A 27,874-nucleotide genomic window follows, 5' to 3' on the forward strand; every position below is an offset into this window, starting at 1 on the left:
CATTACCAATGCGCTTTACGGATAGTCTTGTTTATGGCAAAGCAGTTCTGCAATTCTTTGTTATTCAGCGAGGAGTGGGAACTTGTTGACGGCTCCTTACGAGACATTCACTGAAATATTTACTTTTTTTTTTTTTTTTAATAACCGAGGCAAGGACCTTTAAGGCTCACAAAGCAATTTTATTTGTTAAGGACAAATTCAGAAGAGGAAATTCAAGGGTGCATGCCTCTCCTACGTACCAACTTTGGTATTAACTATTTTTGTACTTCAATCACACGCACACACACCTTGAAAAAACATGCAGGATGAGCAGAAACATTGCACTAAACTTTTTTTTTTTCCTGAACAAATCTCTTTTCTGAACTTCTGGTTTTTACCATTTATGGAAATGTAACCCCGCAGTTATTGGACCACTGCAGCAGCAGAATTCTATGCCCAACCTGGGCAAAAAAATACAGTGTTTAGAATTATCATAGTGCAATAGTAGTTAAATATGGCAATTGAATTCACCATTTCATGTTTTGATTGGTTCACGACCATTGGTAGGTGTGGTTAGTTAATAAGTGTCGAGCCCAAAGTACACAAAATACACCCAGTTATGTAAATAATGGAGCATTGCGGACTCATTGAGTGACATTTACTGAAGTGGCCATGGCTGTTTTCAAGGCTAAATACTAAATTTAACCTTATTCCTCAGACAGCCAACACCACACCTGAATGTAGTCATTAACATTAGAAATGATTCTCAATGTTCTGAACATGATCCCATTTATTAGTTCATTGCTAATATATATTTTTTAAACAGTGTTGAATGCTGCACCCTTTACACTGAATCCTGTTTTTTTCAGTTTTTTTTTCTTTTTTAAATACATCAGTACAACAAATATGAATAAAACCTGCATTTTTTTTGTTTTAAACAGAGAAACCTGAAAACTTTTTTTTTGTCGTTTTTTTTTTTTTTTTTTGTTGGGCACAGAACAGATATTAATGAGCCGCGCTGTGGGGGGGGGGGGGGGGGGGGGGGGGGGGGCGAACTGGGCCCACTTGCTGGGGGACTTCTGCACGTGGGGTGGGCGGATGGCGCTACTATTTTGGGTGGGCGGGTGGGGTGGGGGTCAGAGTTCAGGAGCGGCTCTGGATCTGTTTTCGGAGCTCCAGAGACTTCTCCTTCAGCTCCGGCCGGCTGTCCGTCTCCATGGTTGCGAGGGAGCGCAGGAGCTGGTCTCTGCTCTTCTCCGACATGTTGTCCCATTTCCCGTTCTCTGAAAAGGGGGAAGACAAACCGGCCGTCAGCGCTCCCAGCCCGTCTCACACCCCAGATCGCGAGATGTCGTTTATGACCAATGACAGGAAGCACAACCATTAATAATTTAAAACGAGCTGGTGGGAAAAGCAACGGGTCAATATGTCGCTGTCTTCTCCGGGTAAATTTAGATGACCACAGTAGGTCAGGGGGGCTCAAACTCTGTCCTGGCACAACCCACTGTGTGCTGGTTTTCATTCCAACCATAACTGTAAGTCCTGAACTGTAACAAGCCATTAACTGTTCTTAATTTGACACTTAATGTCCATTGAGGGGTGATTTACTCTCTTCAGATATATTATGCAAGTGTTTTTTCTTCCCACAAACAAAATTTAATTGAATATTATGTCAGAAGTAGCTGCACATGCTATGAAAAATAAATGTCCTATTCTCACATCCCAGGAATTTTAATTAGCCAGAGCAACCATTTAGTTTATGAGCCAAACTGATGTCAAGCTAACAGGTCTATGGAAGAAGGAATAAAAAGCTTAAACACATTTTCAGCAAACTCATCAGATCAAGAGATTGCCTGTAACGGAAAGCAGCAAACACAATGGTACTCTGAGAGGCCCTGGATTAAGCAATAGCTTTTTCACCCAGAAACCGTTGGTCATAGTGACACAGAATCTGATGGTTAAGACAAAACCCCCACCTTCTGCTTTCTTCAGAAGTAGTTCCACAATGGACAAAGCTTCAATCCTCACAGAGGAATAACTTTTGTTTTCTGGAGAAAAAGAAACGGGAAAAAGTTTCAGCGATATTAAATAAAAACAACAGCCACACGGCCTTGCACAAACACGGGCGGGGGACCCCGTCTTTCCCAGCCAGCCGGGGCGTACCCAAGGGAAACGTGATTGCAGTGCAGGTTTCCGACAAGATTTCCAACAGCGCGGTGGAATCTTGATGGTCCTTCTCCAAAAGTAACAACCTGAAAGATGGAAAGCATAATAAAAAAAATAAACAAAACAGAAGGGCCATGAAATTCACAATGATTACCCAAAGTGGACAAAAATGCATGTATATCACAGAATTGTTCTGTTGAAACAGACAGTCTATATACATTTTGTTGAAGGTACCATTATAATGCTCAGTGACTGTGTGTGTGTGTGCGCGCATGTGTGCGTGTGCATGTGTGTGTGTATTATGAAAGTAAACTGACAGCATTCATACACACTGGGGAATGCAGTGTTAACTCTAGTGGGGTTTTACCCTTGGAAATACATCTTCATGGCCTTGAGCACGCCCAGCTGCACCCTCCACGTGCTGAGCTTCAGCCTCTCACACATCAGCTGGCACAGCTCCACCTGGTACTGCCCTGCAGCGCCGCCGTGGAAACAAACAGCCAATCAGGGAGCAGGAGAGGCACGTTTGGCAAGAGGAAAAAAAAAACCAACAGACCCATATCTACTCAGATGCTCTGCAAAATAGGGCACTGCAAAACAATACATTTTACACTGTTCTACCAGCTATTAAATTTGCTGTAATTAAATGCTCGTATCATAAACTGTATAACTATATACCACACAGCCCAAATAAATAGCCGTGCCCCGAAAAAAAGGCTAGCTCGCTGCTGGGGATAGAGTCTTGCCCAGCAGGGGGGTGTGGGGTCTTAAATAGCAGAGTGGTGTGGGGTCTTGCACAGCGGGGGTGTGGGGTCTCTTACCCTGTGTGGAGGGGCTTTTTGGCCAGGCCTTGCCCAGAGTCTCAAAGGCACACAGCAGGGCCTCCGTCTGCAGCTCCTTCTCCTTCTCCTCGGGCTCGTCCTCGTCCTCCTGGCTCTTCTGGGAAAGGGCGCTGGTGGGGGAATACTGCAATCGCACACACACACACACACACACACACCGGTCCTCGCGTTAGCCATGCTAACGATGCTAGCGCAGCTTTCCGCTCGCGCTGCTCATTACCGCCTAGCCCATTACCGTTACTCCATCTTCCAGAATGGCGGTATTCAGTGCTTCCCTGGGACAGCCACAGGGAGTGCAGATCCTGTTACTCAGCAATTTAAGTGATAAGTTTAAGCAGTTAATTATCCCCTTAATTCGCCTCATCTAATGTCTTGGGTCTGAACTAGTTTAAAAGGTAAAAAAAAAAACAGCAGACCCTGTGGCTCTCCACGGGCATATCACTGGTCGATGAGATACAATATTTAAAGGGGTACACTTCCATTTTATAGTGAAGAATGGGGAATGTAGCTGTCCATGTATACAGCCGGATTATTCACAGACGCACTTGAGGCCCAAGTCTTTCGCCCGCACGCCACTAAATCTAACTACCTTTTTAATTAAAGGAATCAAGATGTCCACCAGCTCCTGGAAGCGGTCCTCTCGAGTCGACTCCAGAACGTCTGCCGCGCACCGCAGGGCGGCCATCTTGTAGCCCAGGATCTCCTTGCGGCACTCCTTGAGCACCAGCTCGATGACCTCGGGGATGGTGGGCTGGCCCGGAGCGGACTTCTGCAGTTCCCCGCTGAGGAACAGAGGCACAGAGACACGCTTTCAGCCAATCAGAATCTGCACACACTGCTGCTACTGGTTCTGTGATGTCACTCTGTAGCCACCGGTTTAATAATGATGTATCGTTGCATTCGGCACTTCTTATCTCATGGTCTCCATGCATTTCACACTGAAGGAGAGAGGTTCACCACAACCAATCAGTAGCTCCAACCTGTGTGATGCATGGCAGCCACTTCGTGCCAAGACTCACCACACATTAGCTTAGGTCGAGTAGGTGGGAGTTTGAGACAACTAAACTGGAGGATGTTTGGGGAGTAAAATAAAATAATAATAAATAAAGACTAAAGAATAAAAGCTTTCCTGACATGCAGATGAGAGAATTTGCTCAGTTTTAATTCTTACCTGCACTTTGAGACCACTGACCCAATAGCCTTCAGCAACTCCTCCTGAGTAACAACAAAGGACAATCGTCAACAGCAGATGTATACAAAATATACTCTACTTCATACCCCCGACACCCCCTAATTTCCCTGCCATTTAAAGAATTAAGGAATTTCAAATATGCATTTGACCCAGGTCTGAAGTTAGCTCACAGCTGCATATTTAACAGCTCCAGTACACCAAAAAAATAAACATGATGACTAGTAAGGGAAGAGGTCACGAACGGGCCAAAACGGGCCATTTCCACGCACCTTCCCCGTCCACGTCCTGCCAGCCAGGCCCTGCAGCAGCGCCCCCAGCACCATGCCCAGGTGCGGCGCCACCAGCGAGCCCGTCTGCTCCTTGGCGATGGACGCCATGGCCGCCGCGCCCTGAGCTTTCATCTTCCACGACTGGGACTGCAAGGCCTTCTGGGTAATGGCTATCAGCTCCGTCATGTACAGCCTGATCCCGCCAAAGCTTCCTGAGGGTGGGGGAGAGAGAGGGGGCAAAATGAGCACAGGAACATTTTTGGGGTTTAAAGAACAGAAATCCACTGTGAAAATAACACTCATTTTGGAGATGCCATTTTACAGCTGCTTCTGGAAGCCAGCTTTGTCTCCTAACCCTACCCCCTCACCAACCAATGTTTCCCTGGGTGATAGCTGCCAGGGCAGGCCCCGCGTCGGGCACGTACCGGGCACGTTCTCCTGCCACACCTCGGCCCACAGGCTGGAGTCGGAGTTCTCCCCCTTGTCCTCGTCCGGGACCTCGTGCATGCCCAGGAAGGCCAGGGGCAGCGCCAGTCCCGCGTGGTTCTTCAGCACGTCCGGGCTGTAGTGGCCAATGGCGTGCACCGTCAAGGCACAGGACGACTTGTAGATGGGCTCTGAACCAATCAAAAGCAAGAAGGAATGTTAATGAGAAGGAAAAGCCACGGCTTCTTAGTACTAAGTTACTAACCCTTATTAGACACCATTGTTATTACAGGGTATTAAAATTTTATATTTTATAAGCACACATGGGAACTTCATTTATAGTAAATTCTGGTAAAAGCTCACCTTCTTTTTCCAGGTACCAAGTGTTGAGCTTCTGCAGTAGTTTTTCCACGCTGCTGTCTTTAGCAGTCTGTCAGAGGAAATGAAAGCCCAGTTTAAATATTGGAACCCAAGCATGTGTTTGTAATGTCCTGTCTGTGGTGTGGCGTGATGTCATACGTACCCGGACGAGGTGCCCGAGAGCGAAGGCGAAGGACTTCTGCACCACGGCGCTGCGGTCGTGTATCCCGTTCAGCAGCGCGCTCATCAGCTTGCCTGCGGAGATGCATCATCGCATTAGACCAGGTACACGCTGGCCCATGCATCACCGCATTAGACCAGGTACACACTGGCCCATGCATCATCGCATTACACCAGGTACACGCTGGCCCATGCATTAAACCAGGTACCAGATTACCCATGCATTATCGCATTAAACCAGGTACCAGATTACCCATGCATTATCGCATTAAACCAGGTACCAGATTACCCATGCATTATCACATTAAACCAGGTACCAGATTACCCATGCATTATCGCATTAAACCAGGTACCAGATTACCCATGCATTATCGCATTAAACCAGGTACCAGATTACCCATGCATTATCGCATTAAACCAGGTACACGGAGCAGGCCACATTCAGCTCCTGTACATAGTATGGCATGTCTGGTTAAGCACTCACACCGGTACCTAAGCAACGTAATACCGACGCTTACCTGAATAAGGAGCCAAATCCTGAGGACACTGGACGGTCAGCGACACAATGACACTGGCACAGCCTCCCTGGAACAGCAGCAGGGTTCACAGTTTAAAGAGCATCTCTCTTAAGGATGAAGGGGCGGCAGTGTGGCAGACTGGTCAGGGACTCGGGCTTGCCACACTGAGGTGGTGGGTTCGATTCCCCAACTGCTGTCATACCAGTGAGCCAGCTGCTGAAGCTCAATTACTTCAGTACTTCAGCTGTATAAATGGAGGATATGTAAAATATATACATTTCCTATCTGTGCATTAAATATGAAAATGGATGGGCTCTCCTCGCGTACAGGACTCTACAGCGCATTATCTCCTGAAACTTGATGCATGCTAACTGGGACAGGGGGCTCACCTTTGGGGAAGGCATTACCAGGCCCTATTGTGGGTGGGACAGAGGGCTCACCTTTGGGGAAGGCATTACCAGGCCCTATTGTGGGTGGGACAGAGGGCTCACCTTTGGGGAAGGCATTACCAGGCCCTATTGTGGGTGGGACAGGGGGCTCACCTTTGTTCCTAGGCCCAGGCCGCTCTTCAAAAGGTCACACAGCTTGGGCACCAGCTCCCCCAGGACAGACAGGTCCATGTGCTGCAGACACTGCAGTAACACAGAGGGACACTCAGCACGTAAAATTAAACCCCACTGACGGCAACTCATCATCAGAAAAGAGGGGTGCGGACGGGCGCGTGAAAGCTCGGCTTACCGTGTTGATCGTCTCCATCATCGGCGAAGACTTGGCCGCGCTGAGCCTCGCCGTGTCCATGGCCGTCTGCAGCGAGGGATCGGAATGAAAAAATGTCACGACTCACGAGGACGAAAGGTGCGGCAAGTTTACAGCCATCAGAAACACTCGCACACGCTCAGGAATAAGGGTGCAGCAGAGGGACATTTTTGTTCTCCAAGGGATGAACTTCCCCAAAAAAAGGTACAAATGAATTATGTATATGTACCTGTAGACTACCACCCCAGTGACAAGTGTGTGTACTTTTTTAGGCACTTTTTTTGTATGTATTTCTGAGTGTAGTCCAGAGCTCTTTGCAGCTGAGCTGTAGAAGTTTGGGAACTGGGGTCCAAGTTTAATTCAATCCAGTCACTGAAATGGCCATTTTTAAAAACCATTTCCAGTGCTGAAACGGAGCGGGCCGCAGCGTGGGGCGACGGGGGCGAGGGGCTCTGACCTTCTCCTGCTCGCTGGCCCGCAGGCTCAGGTAGTTGAGGACCTGGGGCTCCAGCACGCTGAGGGACTCCAGGAGGGCGGGGATGAGGCGGGGCGTGTGGGGCTTGAGCCGGCTCCCCGCGCTCTTGCTGATCTTCACCAGCGTCTGGATGCTGAGGGACACGCAGAGACGTTCACACGCCAGTCACCTCAGAGCCTACACGGCCATTTTGTTTTACCCCGCGTTAAATTGCGCTTGCATCTTCGCAAAATCATGAGATGGAAAGGGAGCTTTATCTACTAAACCATAAGAGGCTGTAAGGAGCATCTTATACTTTAACTCTTTAGACACCAGGAAAAGTCTTGAAGTTTAGGGCCAATTAAAAAAAAAAAACACCAATATGCTGAACGTAATCCCTTGTACATAAGTTTCCCAACTGGTACATCTGTATCAATTTTACATTTCCTTATGCTTTTCTGGTCTGGTACAATCTTGTCTCATTCAGCAGTGGAGAGGTGCATGATGGACAGGTCATTAGAAGGCCATGTCACAGGTTAACCCCTACAGGTGAAACAAGCTTACCTGAGGGTGCGCACCTCCACCACAGTGCTGACGATCCCTTTATCCAGCAGGGTGGGCAGCAGAACTCCCACAGTCCTTTGCGCCGACGCTCCGGACGACTCGCACATCCGGACGCACACCTGTAGCGGGGACAGCGACAGCGCTCACACACCGCCCTGAACATCACCCTCACCCCGCTACGGGAGCTGCCCAATCAGGCCACTACACTTGCCCTGGCCAATCAGATGCCAGGACTGACACGTCTCAATGTCACACACAGGCTGAAGCTCAGAATACAGCAACAGGAAGTTTGGAAGGATCAACAGGAAATGGGAAGTTCAGGGCTGTATCAGATTAAATACGAAGGACTGTAATGCTGCAGAAATGGGCAGACACAGTGAAGGTCTCGAGGTTAAAGGTCAAAGGTTACCGGTACAGGGAGCTTACTTTGCCAAGGGTCTTCAGGGCCATATCGGCTGCCTTCCGCACCGACTCCTGCAGAAACGGAGAAAGGGAGGAAGAGGGAGCAAAACAGAGAGAAGGGATAAAAGAAAGAATTATTATTCTCAATAAAATATTTAGTCTTAACACAAATGCATTGCGCCCGTCAAGGCTGGACTCCAAATGGAGGATGGGGGATATAAAAAATGTCCTTAAAGCAATAAAAATGGACAAATCAATGGCTTGTGTAAAAGGTCGCATTCTGTTGTTTATTTTTTTTCTTTGTCATTTCTCTGTCAAGCGGGACGCTACCTTGATGTCGTCTCGGACGCGGAACAAGGTCTCCCACATCTCTGCAAGCCGGTCGATGATGTCATCCAGCTGCCGTCCGCGAATCAAATCGTTGAGGGCCAAGCAACTACAAGGACAACAGTGGTGTTCAAAGAGGCTATAAAATGTCATACAGGAGTTTTACCGAGTGCCACAGTCAACCACCATTTTTAACACCCGACATATCACAATTTTCTCTTTCAACAGCCTCAACAGTTAAAAATAAAGGCAAAAACCTTCACAACTCAAAATACGGGTCATTGGTCACAGGAGTGCATCATAAAGTTTGTGAAAAACATAATATTCATTTTACGGCAAGTTGTGTAGATAGAAGAAGGCACACCTGGATTCTCGAACTCTCCACAAATTATTGGTTAGGTTGGTTAAAACATCCTGGAGAATCTCCTTTAGATATTTGTCAATCTGTAAATGGAAGAAAAAATTAATGTGATGATTCTCAAGACAATGGCTAAAGGCTGGAAATGATTCGTTTCTGAACTTCAAAGATTCAGTGAATAGTTCAAAGTTCACATTAATCATTTGTGACTGGAGCCACACAAAGCATTAGCTAGTATCACACAGGAACATAATGTTTTAAGTTAGTGGTAAAACCCAAGCTACTACACACGGACCACAAAATCACATATCATTAATGTGTCAATGACATCACTTCCTGTTTAGAAGTGTAGAAGCCCTACCATGGTCTTGTCGGTGACGAGGGCGTCCCAGATGCTGGTCATGGCTTGCCGGATCCCCAGATTGGGGTCGAACTGGTATCTATAGAGACGGGGTATGAGCTGGGCCAGGAAGGGGGCCAGCTGTTCCCCGGCCTTGGCAGCGATCATGTTGAACCCAAAAGCGGCTCCCTGGAAGAAGAGCAGTTACACGGTCAGTATAAAATCGAACCCGCACTCTTGAGTCAGGAAGATGCCCACAGGGTACCGAAAATCACGCCATGAAGGCAAACAGCTCACAGAACAGCACAGAGTAGCCTTTCGGTTTTTTCCATACTTCAGTTACACATGCCAGTTTAAACACCTCACCGAATCTGCAGATGACTTCCAAAATAAATAAGTAAATTTATCAAGCCCTATCGGTTACTCGGGAAACAGGCAGGTCAAACTCCAGCATTCTGCTAGCTTTTGGTGCATCGCAGAACGCGTAATTTAAGTCACCCATGGGCTGAAGAGCTCACGCACTTTCGTTTCCAAGGCCTAACTTGTCTGTCGAGTGAAAGGAAACCACAAAAAAACCCTGCTGACACCGTGGCCCTCTGGGACTCGGGTTTTACACCCCTGACCCTCAGCGCGGGTGCAGAAGTACCTTTCGTGAGTTCCACATGGCGTGGTGGTTCGCGAGGTTCATGAACTTGTACACCAGGTCCGGCTGGTTGAGGTCACTGGCCAGGGAGCAGAGCTCCTTGTAGGTGGACAGCCCTTGGCTGGAGGATAACAAGAGAAACCCAAGCTCACGTTACAATTCACTGGCTGGAAACAAAAACCAGCACAGGCCGAGAATGCTTTTTGTGCAAAAGGTGAAATCACAAAATAAATTACATGAATAAGTAATAAAATAGAATGAATAACAAAAGGAGTGTTAGTCCTTCAAAATAAAACATGATTAAAATATTTTTCACTCCCTCACCTGCCCACATCTAATTAATAGACACATAATATTAAACTTACACAGTACATAGATATGCACAAAACTCCTGCTCGAAATGTCAGTCCCATGGTAAGAACATTACAAATGATAACATTACACATGATAAGTGTGCAAATAGCACAATCCACATATGCGCTGCATGTAGATTCAGATGCAGTACTTGCCCATCCGGTGCTTTCCCCAGTGACCCTCCTTGAAAGACCTCTGTGTCCTCAGACACGGTGTGTTTAGCCCTAGGAGATAAAGGACAGCACATTTTCCACACTATAATAAATGATAACAATGACAATAATTTTTACTTACTTATTTTTTTAAAGAGAGCGGACAGTTTTTCTACTTCATGCGAACAGAGGGAAAGCAGAGAGGGTTTCAGGTAGAGCCCATCACAATACAGTAGGTGCCAGGGCTGGGATTCGAACCCCTGTCTACGTGGGAGGGAGGGGCTAGCATACAAGTTGCTACTTGGCTGCCCTACAGGCTGTACCCCACAGTCCGGCCTATGAATAATAACTGGTATAAATTCTCCCATTAGTCATGGCATGTGATCTGAAAGGAAAAGGCTGTCGGGAGCCACACCTCTTTCCGGTCATCAGCGTGTCCACCAGGGTGGACACCAGCTCCTGCTGGTCCTGTTCTGTGCCCAGCTCGTACACCAGGCCCAGGCCTTTGGAGGCCACGTCCTGGCTCAGCTCTGACAAAACAGGGGCAGGGGAGTTTAAACCATCAATTCAAACGCAGTTCAACAAAAACAGAGTCTTCAATTGCCATGTAACGCAGGTGTGAGAGGGGTTATTTTAACCATAAGGGAAATCAATGGCCTTTTTGCCAAAGACTAGGCAGAGTCCTCCTCCTACTCAAACAACTCAGATATCACATTAAATTAGCACTCCCTCCAGAGCAGCTTAGAATGTGAAAGCTCACCCACGTGAGATATATAAGCTATTGAGACCAGACATTTCATTAATGCAGCTATTGAACTTACTTTGATTTACACTCCTCGGTTTTTAACCTCCAGTATAAGCTGCCATTAAGAGTGCAATCCACTTCAACCGTACACACAAATAAGACAGTACAAGCGGAACCAAGATACTCACCGTCTGGATCAGACAGGGAGGAGATGAATGCTGACTGGACCTCTTTCAAATGTGACTGAGGGGCACAGGGGAGAAGATCAGTTCCTCAAATATTCATACTACAAATGAAAAATACAACAATGAAAAGAAGGCGGTTCTGAAGTAAGCAAATCCTGAGGGACCGTCACTTCCTTGACTAGAATGTCCACTAAGTGCTCCACTAACTGGTCAATATACCATGAAAGTGCACCGTCATCAATGCAGTAATGAAAACGGCTCCAACGCAAACTATCACCCGAGCCAATGTAAGGAGAATGTTAGTTGTCTACTTCAGTAAATAAAACTCTTTAACTATGTGGGAGACAGTAACATTAGCCAGTAATTACGGTACACAAAATAAGGCAAATGCATATTCAACTTTCACGGTCCTTATAGAGAGAATGCAGTGCAGACGAAGCCAGCAGCCATTTTGATGGAAGCGGCACGCTCGTCTCCAGCGAACGCAGTCACAGTAAGCGTCGTCACGGGAACGCACAGACGCTCACTTTGATCTCCTTGTGCTGGCTGAGCTTCTTGACCAGGGAGAGGAGCCAGATGCAGGCGGCCTGGCGGACGTGCGGGTTCTGGCTGCCGATGTGCTTGGTCAGGATGGCGTTCAGGACCCAGGGAACCACGTCGTTGCTGCTCACGTCTGAGAGGGGCGGAGATCAGCGCTTTGATTGGACGCGAGGACAGGAGAACTCGTAATGATGAGAACAGGCTATTCCACGCCCATCTAAACTTGAGTTTTTCCTACAGTTTAAACCAGAGGGGCTCTGGGAAAATCAGTACATGATTGACAGCTGCACTGCAATGCAGAAAGGCAGGGGGAGGTGAGACCCCCCCAGGGGTGTCAGGGAGGGCCGGACTCACTGGTTGGAGGGGTGAACTCTTCCTCGGTGCACGTCCAGACGTCCCGGGCCGCGCCCGAGCTGGTCCCTATGGCGGCGCTAGTGATGGCCTCGCCCACGGTGAACTGCAGCTCCACCTGCTTCGCCTGCGGGGGGGAGACCACGCCCACAGAGCCAGAGATCAGTACTGACACGCCCACAGAGCCAGAGATCAGTACTGACATGCCCACAGAGCCACAGATCAGTACTGACACGCCCACAGAGCCAGAGATCAGTACTGACACGCCCACAGAGCCACAGATCAGTACTGACACGCCCACAGAGCCACAGATCAGTACTGACACGCCCACAGAGCCACAGATCAGTACTGACACGCCCACAGAGCCAGAGATCAGTACTGACACGCCCACAGAGCCAGTGTAGCGCTGATATTCTGAAAGCACAGGAGGGACAGCAGGTCTCATACCTCCACAGAGCCCATGAGCCCCTCCAGCAGCTTGAGCTGGTGGGGGAACTCCGCGTCTCCCACGGGGAAGAAGCCCAGTGTCTGTATGGCTCGCTCCTTCATCTGCAGGGAGAGACACAGCAGAGAGGGGGATGTAGAGAGGAGAACGCAGGGAGCCTGGAGCTCTGCTTGTGTGTGTGCATTTGTGTGTCTGTGTGTGTGGTGTGTACAGACGTTAGGTACCTTGGAGTTCTCCTTGTGTCTGTCTGTGTGTGTGTGTGCGTGCGTGTGTGTGTGTGTGTGTGTGTGTGTGTGTGTGTGCGTGTGCGTGTGCGTTTGGTGGGGTAGGTACCTTGGAGCTCTCCTTGTGTGTGTGTGTGTGCGTGTGCGTGTGCGTTTGGTGGGGTAGGTACCTTGGAGCTCTCCTTGTGTGTGTCTGTGTGTGTGTGTGTGTGTGTGTGTGTGTGTGCGTGTGCGTTTGGTGGGGTAGGTACCTTGGAGCTCTCCTTGTGTGTGTGTGTGTGTGTGTGCGTGTGCGTTTGGTGGGGCAGGTACCTTGGAGCTCTCCTTGTGTGTGTGTGTGTGTGTGTGTGTGTGTGTGTGCGTGTGCGTTTGGTGGGGTAGGTACCTTGGAGCTCTCCTTGCCGGACGGGATGCGGGCCAGCAGGTTCTCCACCACGTGCAGTTTGGTGAAGCCCTCCCCCTCGCCGGGGACCAGCAGCGGCCCGTTCCTCCCGATCTCCCCCAGGGCCGTGCAGGCCGCCAGCGCCAAGATGGGGGAGGCGCTGTCCAGGAACGAGCCTGCCGCACACCACCACACCTTAACCACGGCCGTTTACCGTTCACACAAACGTCCTGGCTTACGCTCTTCCATCTTTTTACATAAAGCACAATGAACTGCAATGCATGAAAAGGCACTACACAAATACAGGTAATATTATAATTATCATTTCCATTATTACTATAAAACAAAACATTTAGGTTGGGCCAATCATCCATTTAACTAAATGATTGAAAAGCTAAATCTGAAGATAAACAGAGGCACTAAATGTAATCCTGCTGAATGGTTATTTTATGCTAAGACATACTGAATTGTACAGTGTGAGGAATGTGTATCTCCACACTGAGGGTCAGATTTTGCCACAGATACAGGAAAGAGATCATTGAAACGTCTGCCATATAACACGCTGATCCGGGACTTCCCAGAAACCAGACGATAAACTGAGATAAAGCCTGAAATCAGTCTGGAAGAGCACACGGATTTTCAGCTTTTACAGAAAACAGGCTGCAAACAGACTAATGTTTCTCCACACAGTGTCTCCATCAGTCAGAGAGCTACTGCAAGCCCTTCATCTCTGGTGAAGAGAGAGTCTGTGTCAAAAAGTTAGTCTCTTAGCAGCCTGCTCTCAGTAAAAGCTGAAAATCTGTGTGCCACAGACTTATTTCTCCATCTATGTGACTGATACACCTTGAGTGGCTTTCGGTAAGGCCTGCAAATGCCCTGTCAGTGAGCATCACTCACCAACGGTGTTAGTGGCCAAGCAGATGAGCTCCTCGTCCTCTTTCGGGGTAGCGTTCATGGGGTCGTCCTGATCGGGGGAGTCTCCCCAGCCCGAGCACTTCCTCCTGCTCAGATACCTGCCCACCATGTAACCTAGAGCCAAAATGGCGCCGTGCTGGGATTCAGGGCTCTGTGGGTGAGAAACGCGGAAAAGAAAAGAAAACACGGCTCAACCACTGACGTAGCAACGAGGCTCTGTGTACTTTTCTATTGAATTGAAACCTGTATCGTTAACCGGGAGATAAAGGCGAAGAACAGGAGTCGCGTGAAAAGCGGCGGACGGAGAGGCCTACGTGGCTGTCCTTCGTGACCTTCACCAGGTTGTGCACGGCCGTCCTCAGCTCGTTGCCGGACATGGTGGAGACCACCACGGCGTAGAGCTGAGCCGCCAGCTCACGCATCTCCTCCTTGCTGGTGTTCATCAGATTCTGCGCGGGGGGGGGGGGGGAAGAGAAAAGAGGAACGGTCTTTACATCGGCTCTCCTCCACTGATTCTACCTGCGGGGAGCCGGATTATTTTCGAACACCCAGGCCAAACGATTTTCCATGCCTTATTTATAAATGGATGAATAAAACGCATTGTACATTGTAGGCAAAGAAAGCAGATGCCGTCTTGAAATAGGCAGAGTAATTATTATTTATCATGCAGTGGGATGTATGCTGATCCTGTACAATTCAGACCTGGACAGAGTTTATGATTTTCAATTCACTGGAATAAAAAAGTGTACATTAATATCGCAGTGGTGAATGGACTAAGAGTACTTCTATGGTGGGCTGCATTTTGACCATCAGGCTGTGAGGTGAAGACATTATCATTCCTAAAATTTTAAATGTGCGTGCTCAGAAGGTGCCTACAACATGCAGTCCCACCGTTACCCACACCGAATAAAAGGAGAGCTCGAAAACATTTCAGACGGAACGAGGAACAGGAGCAGAAACGCACCTTGATCCAGTCGATTTTGTCGATGAATTTAGGAGCGAGTTTGTGAGGATGCACAGACACCACTTCCAACAGGCAGTACATCACTGGGATTCCTGCAGAAACCATACAACATACGCATCATCAGCCCAAACAACAGGCTGATGCCATTCAACACACTGATATGTTTAACCACGTAAACCAATAACTACAGCTGCCCATTCTGTTCTGATGAATGAACAGAAATAGGTTCAGTTGTAATAATAAATAAACTACCTATATAAGAGCTTGAATAACAACCACATTTTATGTTCTACTGCCTAGTCAAGAGAGTCTCGCAGAACGGTCGCATTTTAGCCACCGTTTTCGGGCGTGACACCCACCCCCGATGGCGGAGAGCAGCTGCTGGAGCAGGTCCATGTACACCTGGACGGGGTTGGACTCCCCGCCCTTGGGGGAGGAGGAGGAGGGGGGCGGGGCCTCGGAGGAGAGCAGGCTCTGGACGTAGCGGCCGATGGCGGGGGCGTGGTCCTGCATGTCCGCCAGGCTCTGCGTGGTGGGCCTGGCACCGGCGCTGTGGGCCAGACACATCCGCAGGTACAGAATGATCTGGAACGAGCGAGGAGGGAGAGAGAGAGAGAGAGAGAGCAGCAGATTCAGCTTCGTTTTATTATTTTAGATTAGTTACAGGGAGACGCTGTCACAGAGACGCTTTACAGTGGAAACAAAAAAGAAGATTGGACAAGAGCACAAGGTCAGAGCCCCCAAAAAGAGAGAAATTGGAGAAGAAAAATAAAATAAAACACACAGTGAAGAAAATCACTGAAACGGGGCCAAGAGAACACTCCCCATCGTCAGGAACTCTCAGGAGGAACCCGGCTATGGTACAGTTAGCACGGTAAGTTAGCACCTCCCACAGCACACCACAGCTGAAGAGTGTTGATGCTTCATAGTCCAATTTTCCCCGATTAAACAGGAAATACCGATTTTCGGACTAAGAGTCCCCCAGCTTCATTACCGAGCGTTCTCTCCCGCTATCTGTGTGGGAAAACCCGCGTTTCGGGTGAAAAACGATTCACGCGCTTACGACACGCCCCCGGTCCCCCCCCCGCCGCACCTCCGGTGGAGATAACCGGGGGTTGCGAAAACGAGCGTTTTCCTAATCAATCAGGCGGAGGAATCGCGTCCCCGAGCGGGGCGCTTCCTCGTCGCCTGGCGGAGAGATTCACGGCGGGGGATGGGCGCCGGAGAGGGGGCCGCGCCGGGCCTTAATCTGCCTGAGTTACGGCCGTAATTACAGACTTAATTAAGCTCACCTAGCGGCTCCTCGTTTTGAGAAGAAGCGGGTAAGAGCAGTGCGGCCGACGCGTACACACACACACACACACCGAGCGTGCGCACTTAAGCAGTCCTCTCCCACGCCATGGAGATTAAAGAGATGTGAAAAATGGGAATTAAAAGACTGATCGTGCATGCGTGCATGCGTCTGCAGGGGGGGGTTGGGGGGGGCAGACGGCGGTGTGAAAATCACCTCTCCGAACGCAGAGGGGTTGAAAGGGAGGGTGGACGTTCCCACGATGTACTTCGCCGGAGTTTTCATCCGTTGGGACGCCTGCGAGACGAAAAATCAAACCGTCATCCAAGAAATCTCATTTCAAATCTTCACGTTGTCGCACGTCTTTTCACAGTCACTACATACACATTTCAGGCACACTAAATCCCAAATTAAGTGAAGCTGGTACATTTGCATTATAATTACAAATATTCCATTCAAATTTTACAGGCAATCAAAAGTGATCTTTACTTTCTTTTCCTCATTGCCTCATTTTCCCAGACTGCATTGCGCAGTTGTTGAATTTTTTTGAGCAAAAAAGAGCAAAGCATCGTGCGAGATTGTGGTTTCAATAAGCTGAACAGTAAGGTGCACAGAACAAAGCCCTTTGCTTTAACGATCATAATAAATCACACAACTGCAAAATAAGCGTTCGCCATAGCACTTATACCGCAGTAAGAATGAAAGAACAACATATTAAAAGAAACAATCTTCAAGTGAACTTCTGAAGTTAAATTCTCCTGAGTGTGCGGTAGCTCTGGTGATTCTGGGGCTAAGCTCCCGGCAGCGTACCTTCTCCTGGATGTAGCTGACCATCTCCGGGAAGGACGGCATGGGCTTGGAGCCCTCCTTCTCCGTGCTGTGGGTGGGGAGAGCCCTGAGGACACGCTGCGCCTCCCCGTGCACCTCCTCTCTCCTGCGGCAGCACAGCAAGGGAGGGAAGTCATTGGACAATTCGCACGTCAATCAAACGGGGCTGGTAAGGGCGGGTAGGTAAGGGGGCGGACTCACGGGTCCCCAGCGGCCAGCAGGAGGAGGTATCTGGAGGGCACGTGGTCCGGGGCGAACACCGTGCTGGCGAACTTCATGGCCACCTGACGGACCTGGACCTCTGGCTGCTCACGCAAATAAGACGAAAAAAAATATTAGAACTGAAAACAAGGGCGATTATGCTTATTATGGTTACAAAAACACAATCAGGATACACTGTGCAGCCCTGCTGGTGACTTTCAGGCCATAGCTTAAGAGCACACTGACCCACGTGGGGAATGAGTTTTAATTTTGGGGGTTCAGGTTTGGATAATGGGGGTATGGGTTTGCATTATGAGGGCACAGGTTTCCACTATAGGGGTACAGGTTTGGATAAAGGGGGTACAGGTTTGGATTGTGAGAGTACGGGTTTGAATTACAGCTGTTCGGTGGTGTCAGACTCACCTTTCCCATGTAGGCAGTGACGAGCGCTTCCATGAGGTTGAGCAGGGCCCCCTGCAGCTGGGCGTACGCCCCCACCATCATGGACAGGGCCTCCTGGATGGCCAGCCTGACCTCTGGGTCCTCCTGAGAGAGCAGCGCACACAGCCAATCAGAACCACAAAATCAGCGCTACACTATTCACAAAGCCAATCAGTGGCCAAACTGAGCAGTGCACCACTCAAAGAACCAATCAGCATCAAGCTCAGCACTGAAGTAACCGTTCGGTAGAATAAACTCAACGCTGCCATACAGACTGAACCCAAAAATCAACCACAGTGCTCTAAAAGCCAATCAACAACATAAACTCAGCTCCATAAACTCAGCGAAATACACCTTTCTATCCCAGCTTCTACAATAGTCTAAAAGGCCCAAATTCAAAATTTTAAAAACTGAATATGCCCTACTCTGGGAAAAATAAAGATATATTACTTAGGTAGTGCCATCAGCTCAGTGAATCTAAATTTTTTCAGACACCTACAGTGACTGCAGGAACAGTCTGACACACAAACCTGTGCAGGAAAGCCCGTTTTTTCCCATTACAGGACTGACACTTCAGAGCTTTTTTTTTCCCCTTTCTGCTCAGGCGCCTCGCGGTAAAACCCGCCGAGATTCCCGCGCTAGCGCGAGAGCGGCGGACGCCGGTCCGCGCGGCGGAACAAAAGACGGGCCTCCCTCTCGTTCCGCTCACCTTGCACATGGCTTCGAAAAACTGCTGAACCAGGGCGATGTCTTTTGTGAAGAGCTGCGGCATTCGGCTGAGAACGGGCGGGGAAGAGAAAAAAAGAGAGAGAGAAAAAAAGATGAAAATTCAGCATCGAAAAGCACAGCGGAACAAAAGAACGTTAATCCCTCAATTATCTTAATAAGGCACAACGCAGTTAGACTAATTTGCGGAGTGGAGACACCGCATTTGAAACATTCAGCGCACAATGGTAAATTAAAGCAGTGTGAGAAAAAGAAAGACAGACTGCGTCGCTCACCTTGACAGCTTTCCCACGGCGGAGTACGCCACGCACAGCAATTTCGGGTCCTGAAAGAGGAGTGTCAGTTCAGCGCTCGCGAAACGTTTCTGTCGTTACCGCACGCCGACAAGCGCGTACCAAAACCAGACAGCCCTGCCGGTATTTTAAGAGAAATAAAATGATCAATTAAAATCAGCTGCATGCCCTGTGTGAACAGCGAGTTCACTCACCTCCTTGTATTCATTGATAAGCTTGGTCAGGCCATTCAGCAGCATAAGGCCCAGGGGTTTGTTTGTGTCTGGGCATCTGTCAAGGACAAACACACAAATACATTGCATTGTATTTTTAGGCTACTGACAACACTTCCATAAATATACGCTACAGATGAACCACTACAGGGGTACATGTGTAATAAAATGACCTGGTTAATTACTCCATGTAAAAGGTAAATGCATACACTCACTTTGAAATGCAGCTGTGTAATTTTGACATTTTGGAAATACAGAGACGCAGGCAGTTGTGTCAATGATCATCCTCATTAAAATGAGGCTTTGAGTGCATCCAGCATGAATTTATCCATTTGTGAAAGGACTGGTAAGAGATGAAGGGATATGATGCAATAGTGTGTCAGCTTTTCTCATCTGAACTGGACATGTGTTCTGCTGAGCTTAACAGAGACAGGAAATGACATAGCAGTTTTTCAATTTCACTTTTTAAATGGAGAAAGTAAACGAGTGTGTGTACGAGTAAAAACGAAACTGTGTGTACGAGGCTCCTGGGGTGGTTTTTTGGTGAAACCCCCGGCCTGAAGGGGGCAGTACTCACACCACACAGATGTGATGGACGAACTGCAGAGACATGGAACGCAGCTTGTTATTGGTGTTCGCTCCAAACAGCCCGTCATAGACCACCTGGAAAAGACAGAGAGAGAGGCCCTGTGAACTCAGCTGAACTGGAGAGAAGAGTGGAACACAGATATGGAGCAGCAACAAGAGCAGCTTGGGGGCAAAACAGAGACACACATTCAGGGATATATACAAAATACACACACCCACACACACAAACATACACGCACACACATCCACACACACATACGCGCGCACACACACACACAAACATACACGCACACACATCCGCACACACATACGCGCACACACACACACACACACACGTGCACAAACACACGCAAGCACATGCACACAGAAAACATGTTCAGACATCCATTACTATGTATAAGATCATTCTGCAAATAAGACGGTAGATCTCTCTCTCATCTACAAGCAGTCATGCAGTCATGCAGTCATGCCTGTCAGATGCAGGAGGGAATCTGGTGATCCTGCTGGCCACAGCCGGCACAGTTACAACAGACTGCCCATTAACCCTTACGAGTCATCAACTGCAGGGTTCAACTGCCCGTCTCAGAGACTGCTGGGTTGCCAGGGAGACGGTTCTTACTGACTGTCGAGAAAATGGCCACCAACACCAAGAAGGACCAGCCATTTGGCCGTTATGTAAAGTTTATTAATCGCTTGTGTGAAAAATGCCTTTGGTGCCGTGTCATTGGGGGGGGCAAGTCTGACTGTGCGTGCGAGGGTGGGGGTTGAAGGGGGGGGGGGGGGGTAAGGGGGCGGGGCTCACCTGGATGTTGGCGGGGAAGGTCTCGGCGGCCAGCCGGGAGCGCAGCAGGTGGGGGAGGATCTTCAGCTTCACCCGGGTGCTGACGGGCTCCCGCTTCAGCTCCGGCTTCAGAGCCGCGCCCTGAGAAACGAGCACGCGGGACACTGAGCCAATGTGTAGGCCACACCCCAATTAATACAGACCACACCCCCATTAAAGCCACAGTACAATGAGCCACTGCATAGGCCACGCCTCTATTAGTACAGGCCACACCCCAATTAATACAGACCACACCCCCATTAAAGCCACAGCACAATGAGCCACTGCATAGGCCACGCCTCTATTAGTACAGGCCACACCCCAATTAATACAGACCACACCCCCATTAAAGCCACTGCATAGGCCATGCCCTCATTAGTACAGGCCATGCCTCTATTAGTACAGACCACACCCACATTAAACCTACAGCACAATGAGCCACTGCATAGACCACGCCTCTATTAGTACAGACCACACCAACATTAGTACAGACCACACCCCCATTAAAGCCACAGCACAATGAGCCACTGCATAGGCCATGCCCTCATTAGTACAGACCACACCCACATTAAAAGTCTATAGCACCCAGTCACTGTACAGACCACAACCCCTTTCACCTACACATTCTCTCTCAGCTAAACCACCGCTCCCACAGCCTCGCTACAGAGAGAACCCACATTCTGAACAGCACTTACCACACTGCACTGTCTTTACCCAGTGGAGCATATGAGGTGAGTTAAGTGCTTACAATTAAACTCAAAACTGTATTGCAGCGTGTTAAGATCAGTGTGAGCACGAAGGCTCCAGACCATCTCACAACTACTCGTAACACTCACCTCTTTTGTTTTCAGAGGAATGTCTCCCAGGTAAACCTTGTACATCTTGTTAACTATTAAAGGGTTATTCCAATCGATGATGCTGGAAAGAAAAGTAAAAATACATTACTAAATGTGCAAACACTTTAAAACAAAAGAAAAAAACATGAGCATTGTTTAATAATCACACCTCATGAAATGTCACTGGTGTATGTTGTTATTTTTATTTGCTTAAACTTCATATCTTCAGCGGTGTCTAGTGCTTTTACACTGTACCTCTGCTTGCTCTTCAATTCCAGATCCGCTGCCGTGGCGACGCTGTGCCGGGTGTCGCTGGAGGCGACCACTAGGTGAATGATGCCCTCCACCTCGGGAACCTGCTCCGCCTCGATGAACTTCACGATGCCCAGCTTGCACTGCAGGAAAACATCAGAAAGGGGCGTGGTCTTTACTTTCGGCTGCTTCCTATGCCTAAACGCCTGTTTAGGACCACACCCATAGGACAACATGGGCTGTTGGTACCAAACACAACAGGCCATGTGGGCCACAATGGGGGGGAGGGGGGCAACTAGCACACAAGAATACATATACAGATAACAAATTGTACTAATATTACATTGAATTTTAAAACCAATACAATGGTTTTAAAAATATTATTCTTCATCCCAAGGTGTTTCCCGTGGTGCTGAACGGCTAAAATCAATTAGCAATGCAGAAGTAGAGCCCAGTTCAGTTAGCTGCACACTGAGGCTATACAGAAAAGCAGAATCAAACACACACGCACACACACACGCACACACACACACCAAACTGTTTCTCCGCCCACCCCTACCTGCTCCAGTTGCCCGGGGCTCCAGAGTGTCTCCCCGACGATGCGCTTGGCCGCGTAGAAGCTCATGCCGGGGGGAGGCTGGGGGAGGCCCTGGCCGGAGGCGGCCCCCCCTGCTGCGGCGCTGCCCTGGGGGGAGGCCGGGGACCCCCGGGCCTGGGGCTCGTTCAGCACAAACCTGGGGGTGAAGGAAAGGGGGGTGAGAAACTCACCCGCGGATTACCAATAAAGACACCGCACAAACACAGAGAAAGCCTATTCACACGATCGACACAAACCGGCCAAGCCAAAACAAGTTCATTAATGATCCCTGAGCATTTGCAGACTGTCAAAAAAACGGAATTCCAACCTACTGAATAATTAGTACAGAATTCCCGTCCTCTGCAGGAATACATAATTAGTATAGAATTCCCACGTACTGCAGGAACACATTATCAGAACAGAATTCCCACCTTCGGTGCAATACAAAGATTCCGCACAATAAAGCAATGCGGTATGCTCTGAAGCACAGAAATGCTTCCATCCCTACGGGAAAGATGGAAGTCTTTCATAAATAACAACCCGTCCATCTCAGGAAGCTTTCTGGATTCGTAATCAAAATGTATATTAAGGTTAAACCACAATATTTCTTCTTTCAGTACTTTTCCATTTTATAGGTGGATAGAAAAATAATCCAGTGTCAGTCTAGGTCAATTTCACTTCCATTCATTCAATCCGGGAAAGCCATTTCATAGATCGACAAAAAAAGGCCATAATGTTCTGAGGATTTTTCAATTAAGAAGTCAATTTCAATTAACTTCCTGAATTGATCGAACTGAAACGGAGTTGACCCCAACTCCTGGCGAAAGTACTGCCAGATATTAACCCCACGCGTGCAAATCAAAAGGACCAATATAGTGTTCGTAAATCCATACCAAACCCGAAATAATGAAAATATAACATCAAAAACCTAAAAAGGCAGGACATAATGAACAGCAACCTACCCATAAGGCATTAGGAGAACGTCTAACATGAAATCTAAAAGTAAGTGGACTGTCTTTGGCTTTTCAACGAGGTTGAACGGGGAGGCGGCTCTCGCAGGACCAGCGGGGTACTTCATGTGAAACAAGGCCGGTATCAAAAGGTGCATCAGCCTAAAAATGCAGAAAAATAAAAAATAAAAATCAGTCGAGTCACACAAAGCACACCACCTGCTGAGCTCTCAATTAACGCACAATGGGCACACAACTACTATTCATTCACTTTCAAACTTTCCATTTCAAACTTCTTGTTTCCACAGGAGGAACGTTTTGAGTGTCAAAATGAAAACTTTATTATGATGTCTGAATGATAAGACAGTATGCAATTTAATATTTCAAGCATGAAGCTGGAAGACTCGAAATTTAAAGTCAGTCAAGTGTATTGTCAATACCACAATGAAATACAATAAGTCAAATGACACAAAACCATTAATTCAGAATGTCATCGACGGGGCCTGCTAGGTGGCTCATTCAGTTAGGCACCACACCATGGAGCATGGATAAGCCACACGGTCCGGTCAAAAACAGACCGCACCAGTGCTGACTGTGGCCGCTAGCTCCATAGGGTGGTGTGCAGTTGGTAATTTCATCACCCATGGTATGTATGGGTTCAGTTGGGAAGGAGTCAGCGTTTCATCGCTCTCTAGCGACCCCCGCTGGTCGATCGGTCGCCAGCGGACTGAACGCTAAAGCCGCATATGAAAAGGTCTTCCTCTGACTCAGTAATGCACTAGCTTAGCTGTGGGCTACGGTGTGAAAAGAAGCAGGTAGCTGACACCACGTGTTTCGGAGGAGAATTTCCGGACGTCAGCAGTCTCCTGAACCTCAAAACAGTGGTAAATTCCAAATCAGGGTGGGAAGTGGGCATGCTCGCCCCGATGCTGGACGGCAACATTAAAAAATAAATGAAATTTTCTAAGAAAAAGTTAGTTCACAGGCCAGCTCACCCGTCCTGCTGCGGCTGAGGCTTCCCCTCCATGGCAGTCAGCAGCGTAGGTGCCAGCTCGCACTGTTTCTGCACCTCCAGCCGAGGGTAGCCCATCTTTATGTAAATGATAGTGAAGTTCTGCATGCAAACACACACACACACTGCACTTAGGATTCAGATGACAAACCTTCTCAGAGAACAGAACATACTGTAACAAAATAACACAGCTATCAACCGAAATAGAGTAGCCACTAGTACATTCATACACTAATACTCTACAGCCTAATCAGTGAAAAATTGGACACATTAGCTCAGAAAAGCAAAATGCATTAATGGATTTAGAGCACTAGGCAGTTATCCGGATTATGACATTGAACCATCACCGTTTACGTCATTCTGTCATCTTCGAAACATTTGAAAAATACCTCCAATAATCATGACATGGTCGCTACAGGCAAACTCAAGAGTACACACCCACGGGACTGGAGCACCAGCACATGCTGGAAACAGCACACATAGAAAGCCATCGAGCATCACCCCACTGAGCCACAGCCAGACTGGGCGGTGACTGCTGGAGAATGAGCTAAACTCCGCCCTCTTGTTACACCTCACATCCTACACTGTGACTGTGCAGCAAAAGCCTGATGGGACTTTTTTTTGTTTCTCCAGTGAACCACAGCTCCTGTGGATGAGGATTACCATTTTCATAACCATAGAAAATGTCTGTGTTGGAGTGAAAAAATAAAATAGAGAAAATTCATAAATAAACGATTTGTCTGATTAACAACATGTGTATTTACAACCACAGGCCATATTTCAGACTCAATGGATTGCCTGAGAATGCCCCATCTCGTAGAGACATAAAGCAACCAAATTTAGCAGTATGTAATTGAGTATTTGTATTGCTTCTTTCTTTTTACTACTTTTGAACCAATATTGACCAAACTGTAACGTGCGGGAAAGAACGTCATATTAATCTGATGCTGTAAACTCAGACTTTCTTTGGAACAAATGTGCACACCTTCGGAGAACGGAGAACTCTCAGGTTCTGCATGACGGCTGAAGAGACTAAGGACATCCACAGCTCTAGATGTTGAAGCGTTGAAAGTTGATCGTTACAGAGGATGGCAAGCCCAGGACCTCGGCCACACCACTTCAGAACAGCAGCTCTGAAAGAATGCGCGGCACTTCATTTCGGCACGGGGCCCGGGACGAGGACGGGAATTTAGATAGCCGGCTTTCGGCCTCCATTTTCTTGAACAAAACTACTCGCGGTCAGAATACACATGGCCAATAACTTAAGGCTAAACCTTGAGTATTTTTCCCCCGAAACCCCTGAGTTTCCTCGACTGCACGCATAGGCCCCTCCCCCTGGCAGAAGAGAAGCCACTCTTCCAAAAAGTGCAGTCGGGCCACCCCCCCCCCCCCCCCCCCCCCGTCACGTTCCGCTGAGCAGTGCAGCCACTGCGTCAGAACAGCAGCCTCTGCCTTTGATGGGATTCAGCGGACAGCCCGTGCCTCCAGAGTGGTTTTCAACTACCAACGGGGGGGAAACACCGGCGATGGGACAGCCTAGCGCAGTTCTCGCGTCGACGAGAGCCAAACCATCGTACCGTTCCGGGACAAAAGCGCAAAGCACACGCAGGACAATGCCGTGACTAGGAGTCATGGAAAACAGCCAGGTGCTCTGAGCTCTACTCGACCAACGCACTCACGAACCAGCCAGAGGAAATGATGTAATGCAGAGCTCTTACAGTCACGAAGGAGGCCGCCGAAGGATCCTGGTACTGCACTAACAGAGTCTCGACCGGCAGCTGAATCTTGGGCCTGCTCTTTATGCGTTTATTCAAGTGGACCAACAACTCCATCACCTGAGAAGGGGAGAGAGACGTCAGAAAAGTAGCAACTCCCAGCTGCTTTCACAGGACTGCATGGCTTTAGTAAATTACCCAGAATCCTCTGGTGCACATGAACCTACTTTTTTCCTAACTCCTTCTTGGGTGCTGGACAGCTTTAGCAGAACTGGGGGGAGGAATTTAGATATGATGTCTTGCAATTGGTCGTCTGTCTCTGCGTGGCCCAGGCGAAGAAAAACCCGCTCCAGTTGATCTGGTCAAAGGAAATTAACGAGGCATTAACATGTCCAAATCGCATTTAGGATGGAAGCCTTTTTGGACAACGACTTACTCTTTGTCAATGTACATATGCATGTAATTTGCCCAATACAAATGCAACATTAAAATAGGACAGTGAGCACTAGAAAACAATACAGCTTTTAATATAGTCTCTACAGCATTTTTGTTTTTCATGTACATCAGGCAAAGCAGACACAAATATGTAATGGAAAAAAGGTTACACTCAAGTTTAGAGGTAATACCAAACCAACACATTTGGCTATTGATCTCACAACGTTGCCATCAAAGTAACAGGCCTCTAGTTTATCTGTAGAGTAGGCCTAACTGCATGAGGTAATGGTGGCACTTCTAAATGTACACCGCAGAAGCATAAGCCAGCTGGCGCAAGACAACACGCCCAGAACAGGAAAAAAGATCTTGAAAATTGACGTTGGCGTTACGAATGTTTTAGAATAATGTCATATCTTACAGAAGGTAGCTCTTCCATGAATGATACAACTGATACTAGCACGCTGGTTCACACATAACATTACTTACGTAGCCAGCAATATACAAGTCAATCAACCAAGTTAGCTGTCAAGTTAGCCTTTTCCACATACAATCAGTTACCTGCCTAACTAGGCTTGCTAGCTGGTTCTACTTTCAATTAGCAAAAAAAAAAAAGCAAGGCACCTAGCTCACCGGCTAATTTGGCAGACTGAGTCATGGATGACTAAAAACATCAAGTAAACATCAGCTTTGTAAATGTGTATTTCACTGAAATATGCAACCGATATAGCTGAACACTACATCCAGCGAAATAAATATTCTCCAGTTTAGGGTAGGCAACAGCTATCTTGCGGGTAAGCTAAACGTAGCCAATGATACCACCGCCCTCCCAAGCTAGCTACCTAAAAGCTATAGAAAAAAATAACTATTCAATCAGCTCGTTAAGATTATAATCGATCGTTGTATTTGGCAACAATTTATATAATAGCTAGCACACTTGCTGTATATTTTACACGCCCCTTAACACAATTTTGCGCAAATACTTTCGCTTCTGATCATGACTGTGCATATAGGCCCATTTTTAGAAATAGCCAACGAGCTAGCGCAATGCTCATCATATCTCCAGCTAAGTGTCTGTGAGCAATTTGATCACAACCGAATCATTATCGGTTTATGCACCCGATAACGAATAACGCTTTCGCACGCTAATAGGAATCATTTAACACTTTTCAATGGCCGGTGTACTAGCTTGTTGCAACTTACTCAGCTCATCCTGAGCAGCCATGTTTGCACACGCACAACCACTCCCGCTGCTGCTCGCTGAAGCTTCGTCTCTAAACTGAATCCCCGAACTCTTCCTTTTCGTATATTTAGAAAAAGCTGAGCCTTACGGAAGGCTCACACACAATGTCACAACAGCGCCACTCACAGCTCAAATCGTGCTATGGCTAATTTAGTCACGACGCGCAAAATTGACTATGAACATATAGGTTTAATTGAGCTAAATTAATACATAATTGTATTTTAGAAAATACATATTTAGCTCCAGATATTTTTTAAATGGTTTTTCGAAGCAGTATTTAGCCAGGTTGGTGCCTAGAAATAAAACGACCTAGCATGTATGTACATCTCTCTTGTCCTGGGTGGTTCCATCGTACCCTGAAGTGTCAGATTCTGCAATAACTGTAAATGCAGAGTACATGGGTGACATTCACTTCTCTATCTGC

General features: G+C 47.9%; 1 protein-coding gene across 1 annotated transcript; it reads right to left on the reverse strand.

Moving 5' to 3' along the window:
- Positions 1–158: 158 nt before the first annotated feature.
- ecpas (Ecm29 proteasome adaptor and scaffold) lies at positions 159–27,502 on the reverse strand. Its single transcript, XM_035425793.1, has 49 exons — positions 27,411–27,502; positions 26,003–26,133; positions 25,779–25,895; positions 24,044–24,162; positions 23,061–23,210; positions 22,081–22,255; positions 21,525–21,664; positions 21,270–21,351; positions 20,416–20,535; positions 19,603–19,688; positions 19,008–19,083; positions 18,796–18,845; positions 18,504–18,570; positions 17,777–17,899; positions 17,354–17,457; positions 17,135–17,258; positions 16,541–16,621; positions 15,393–15,618; positions 15,034–15,125; positions 14,384–14,518; positions 14,052–14,220; positions 13,158–13,330; positions 12,551–12,652; positions 12,107–12,230; positions 11,740–11,885; positions 11,216–11,270; positions 10,698–10,812; positions 10,286–10,354; positions 9,780–9,897; positions 9,155–9,322; positions 8,800–8,879; positions 8,439–8,544; positions 8,133–8,180; positions 7,707–7,825; positions 7,146–7,296; positions 6,671–6,736; positions 6,475–6,564; positions 5,933–5,999; positions 5,398–5,489; positions 5,238–5,304; positions 4,874–5,065; positions 4,449–4,660; positions 4,159–4,202; positions 3,577–3,769; positions 2,967–3,111; positions 2,513–2,618; positions 2,143–2,231; positions 1,956–2,027; positions 159–1,262 (listed from the first exon to the last, which is right to left on the reverse strand). Exons 1-49 carry the CDS (start codon positions 27,430–27,432, stop codon positions 1,123–1,125), a joined length of 5,538 nt encoding a protein of 1,845 aa, XP_035281684.1. The 5' UTR covers positions 27,433–27,502; the 3' UTR covers positions 159–1,122.
- Positions 27,503–27,874: the final 372 nt, after the last annotated feature.

This window comes from Anguilla anguilla, chromosome 7 (genome assembly GCF_013347855.1).
Source record: "Anguilla anguilla isolate fAngAng1 chromosome 7, fAngAng1.pri, whole genome shotgun sequence".
Lineage (NCBI taxonomy): Eukaryota > Metazoa > Chordata > Actinopteri > Anguilliformes > Anguillidae > Anguilla > Anguilla anguilla.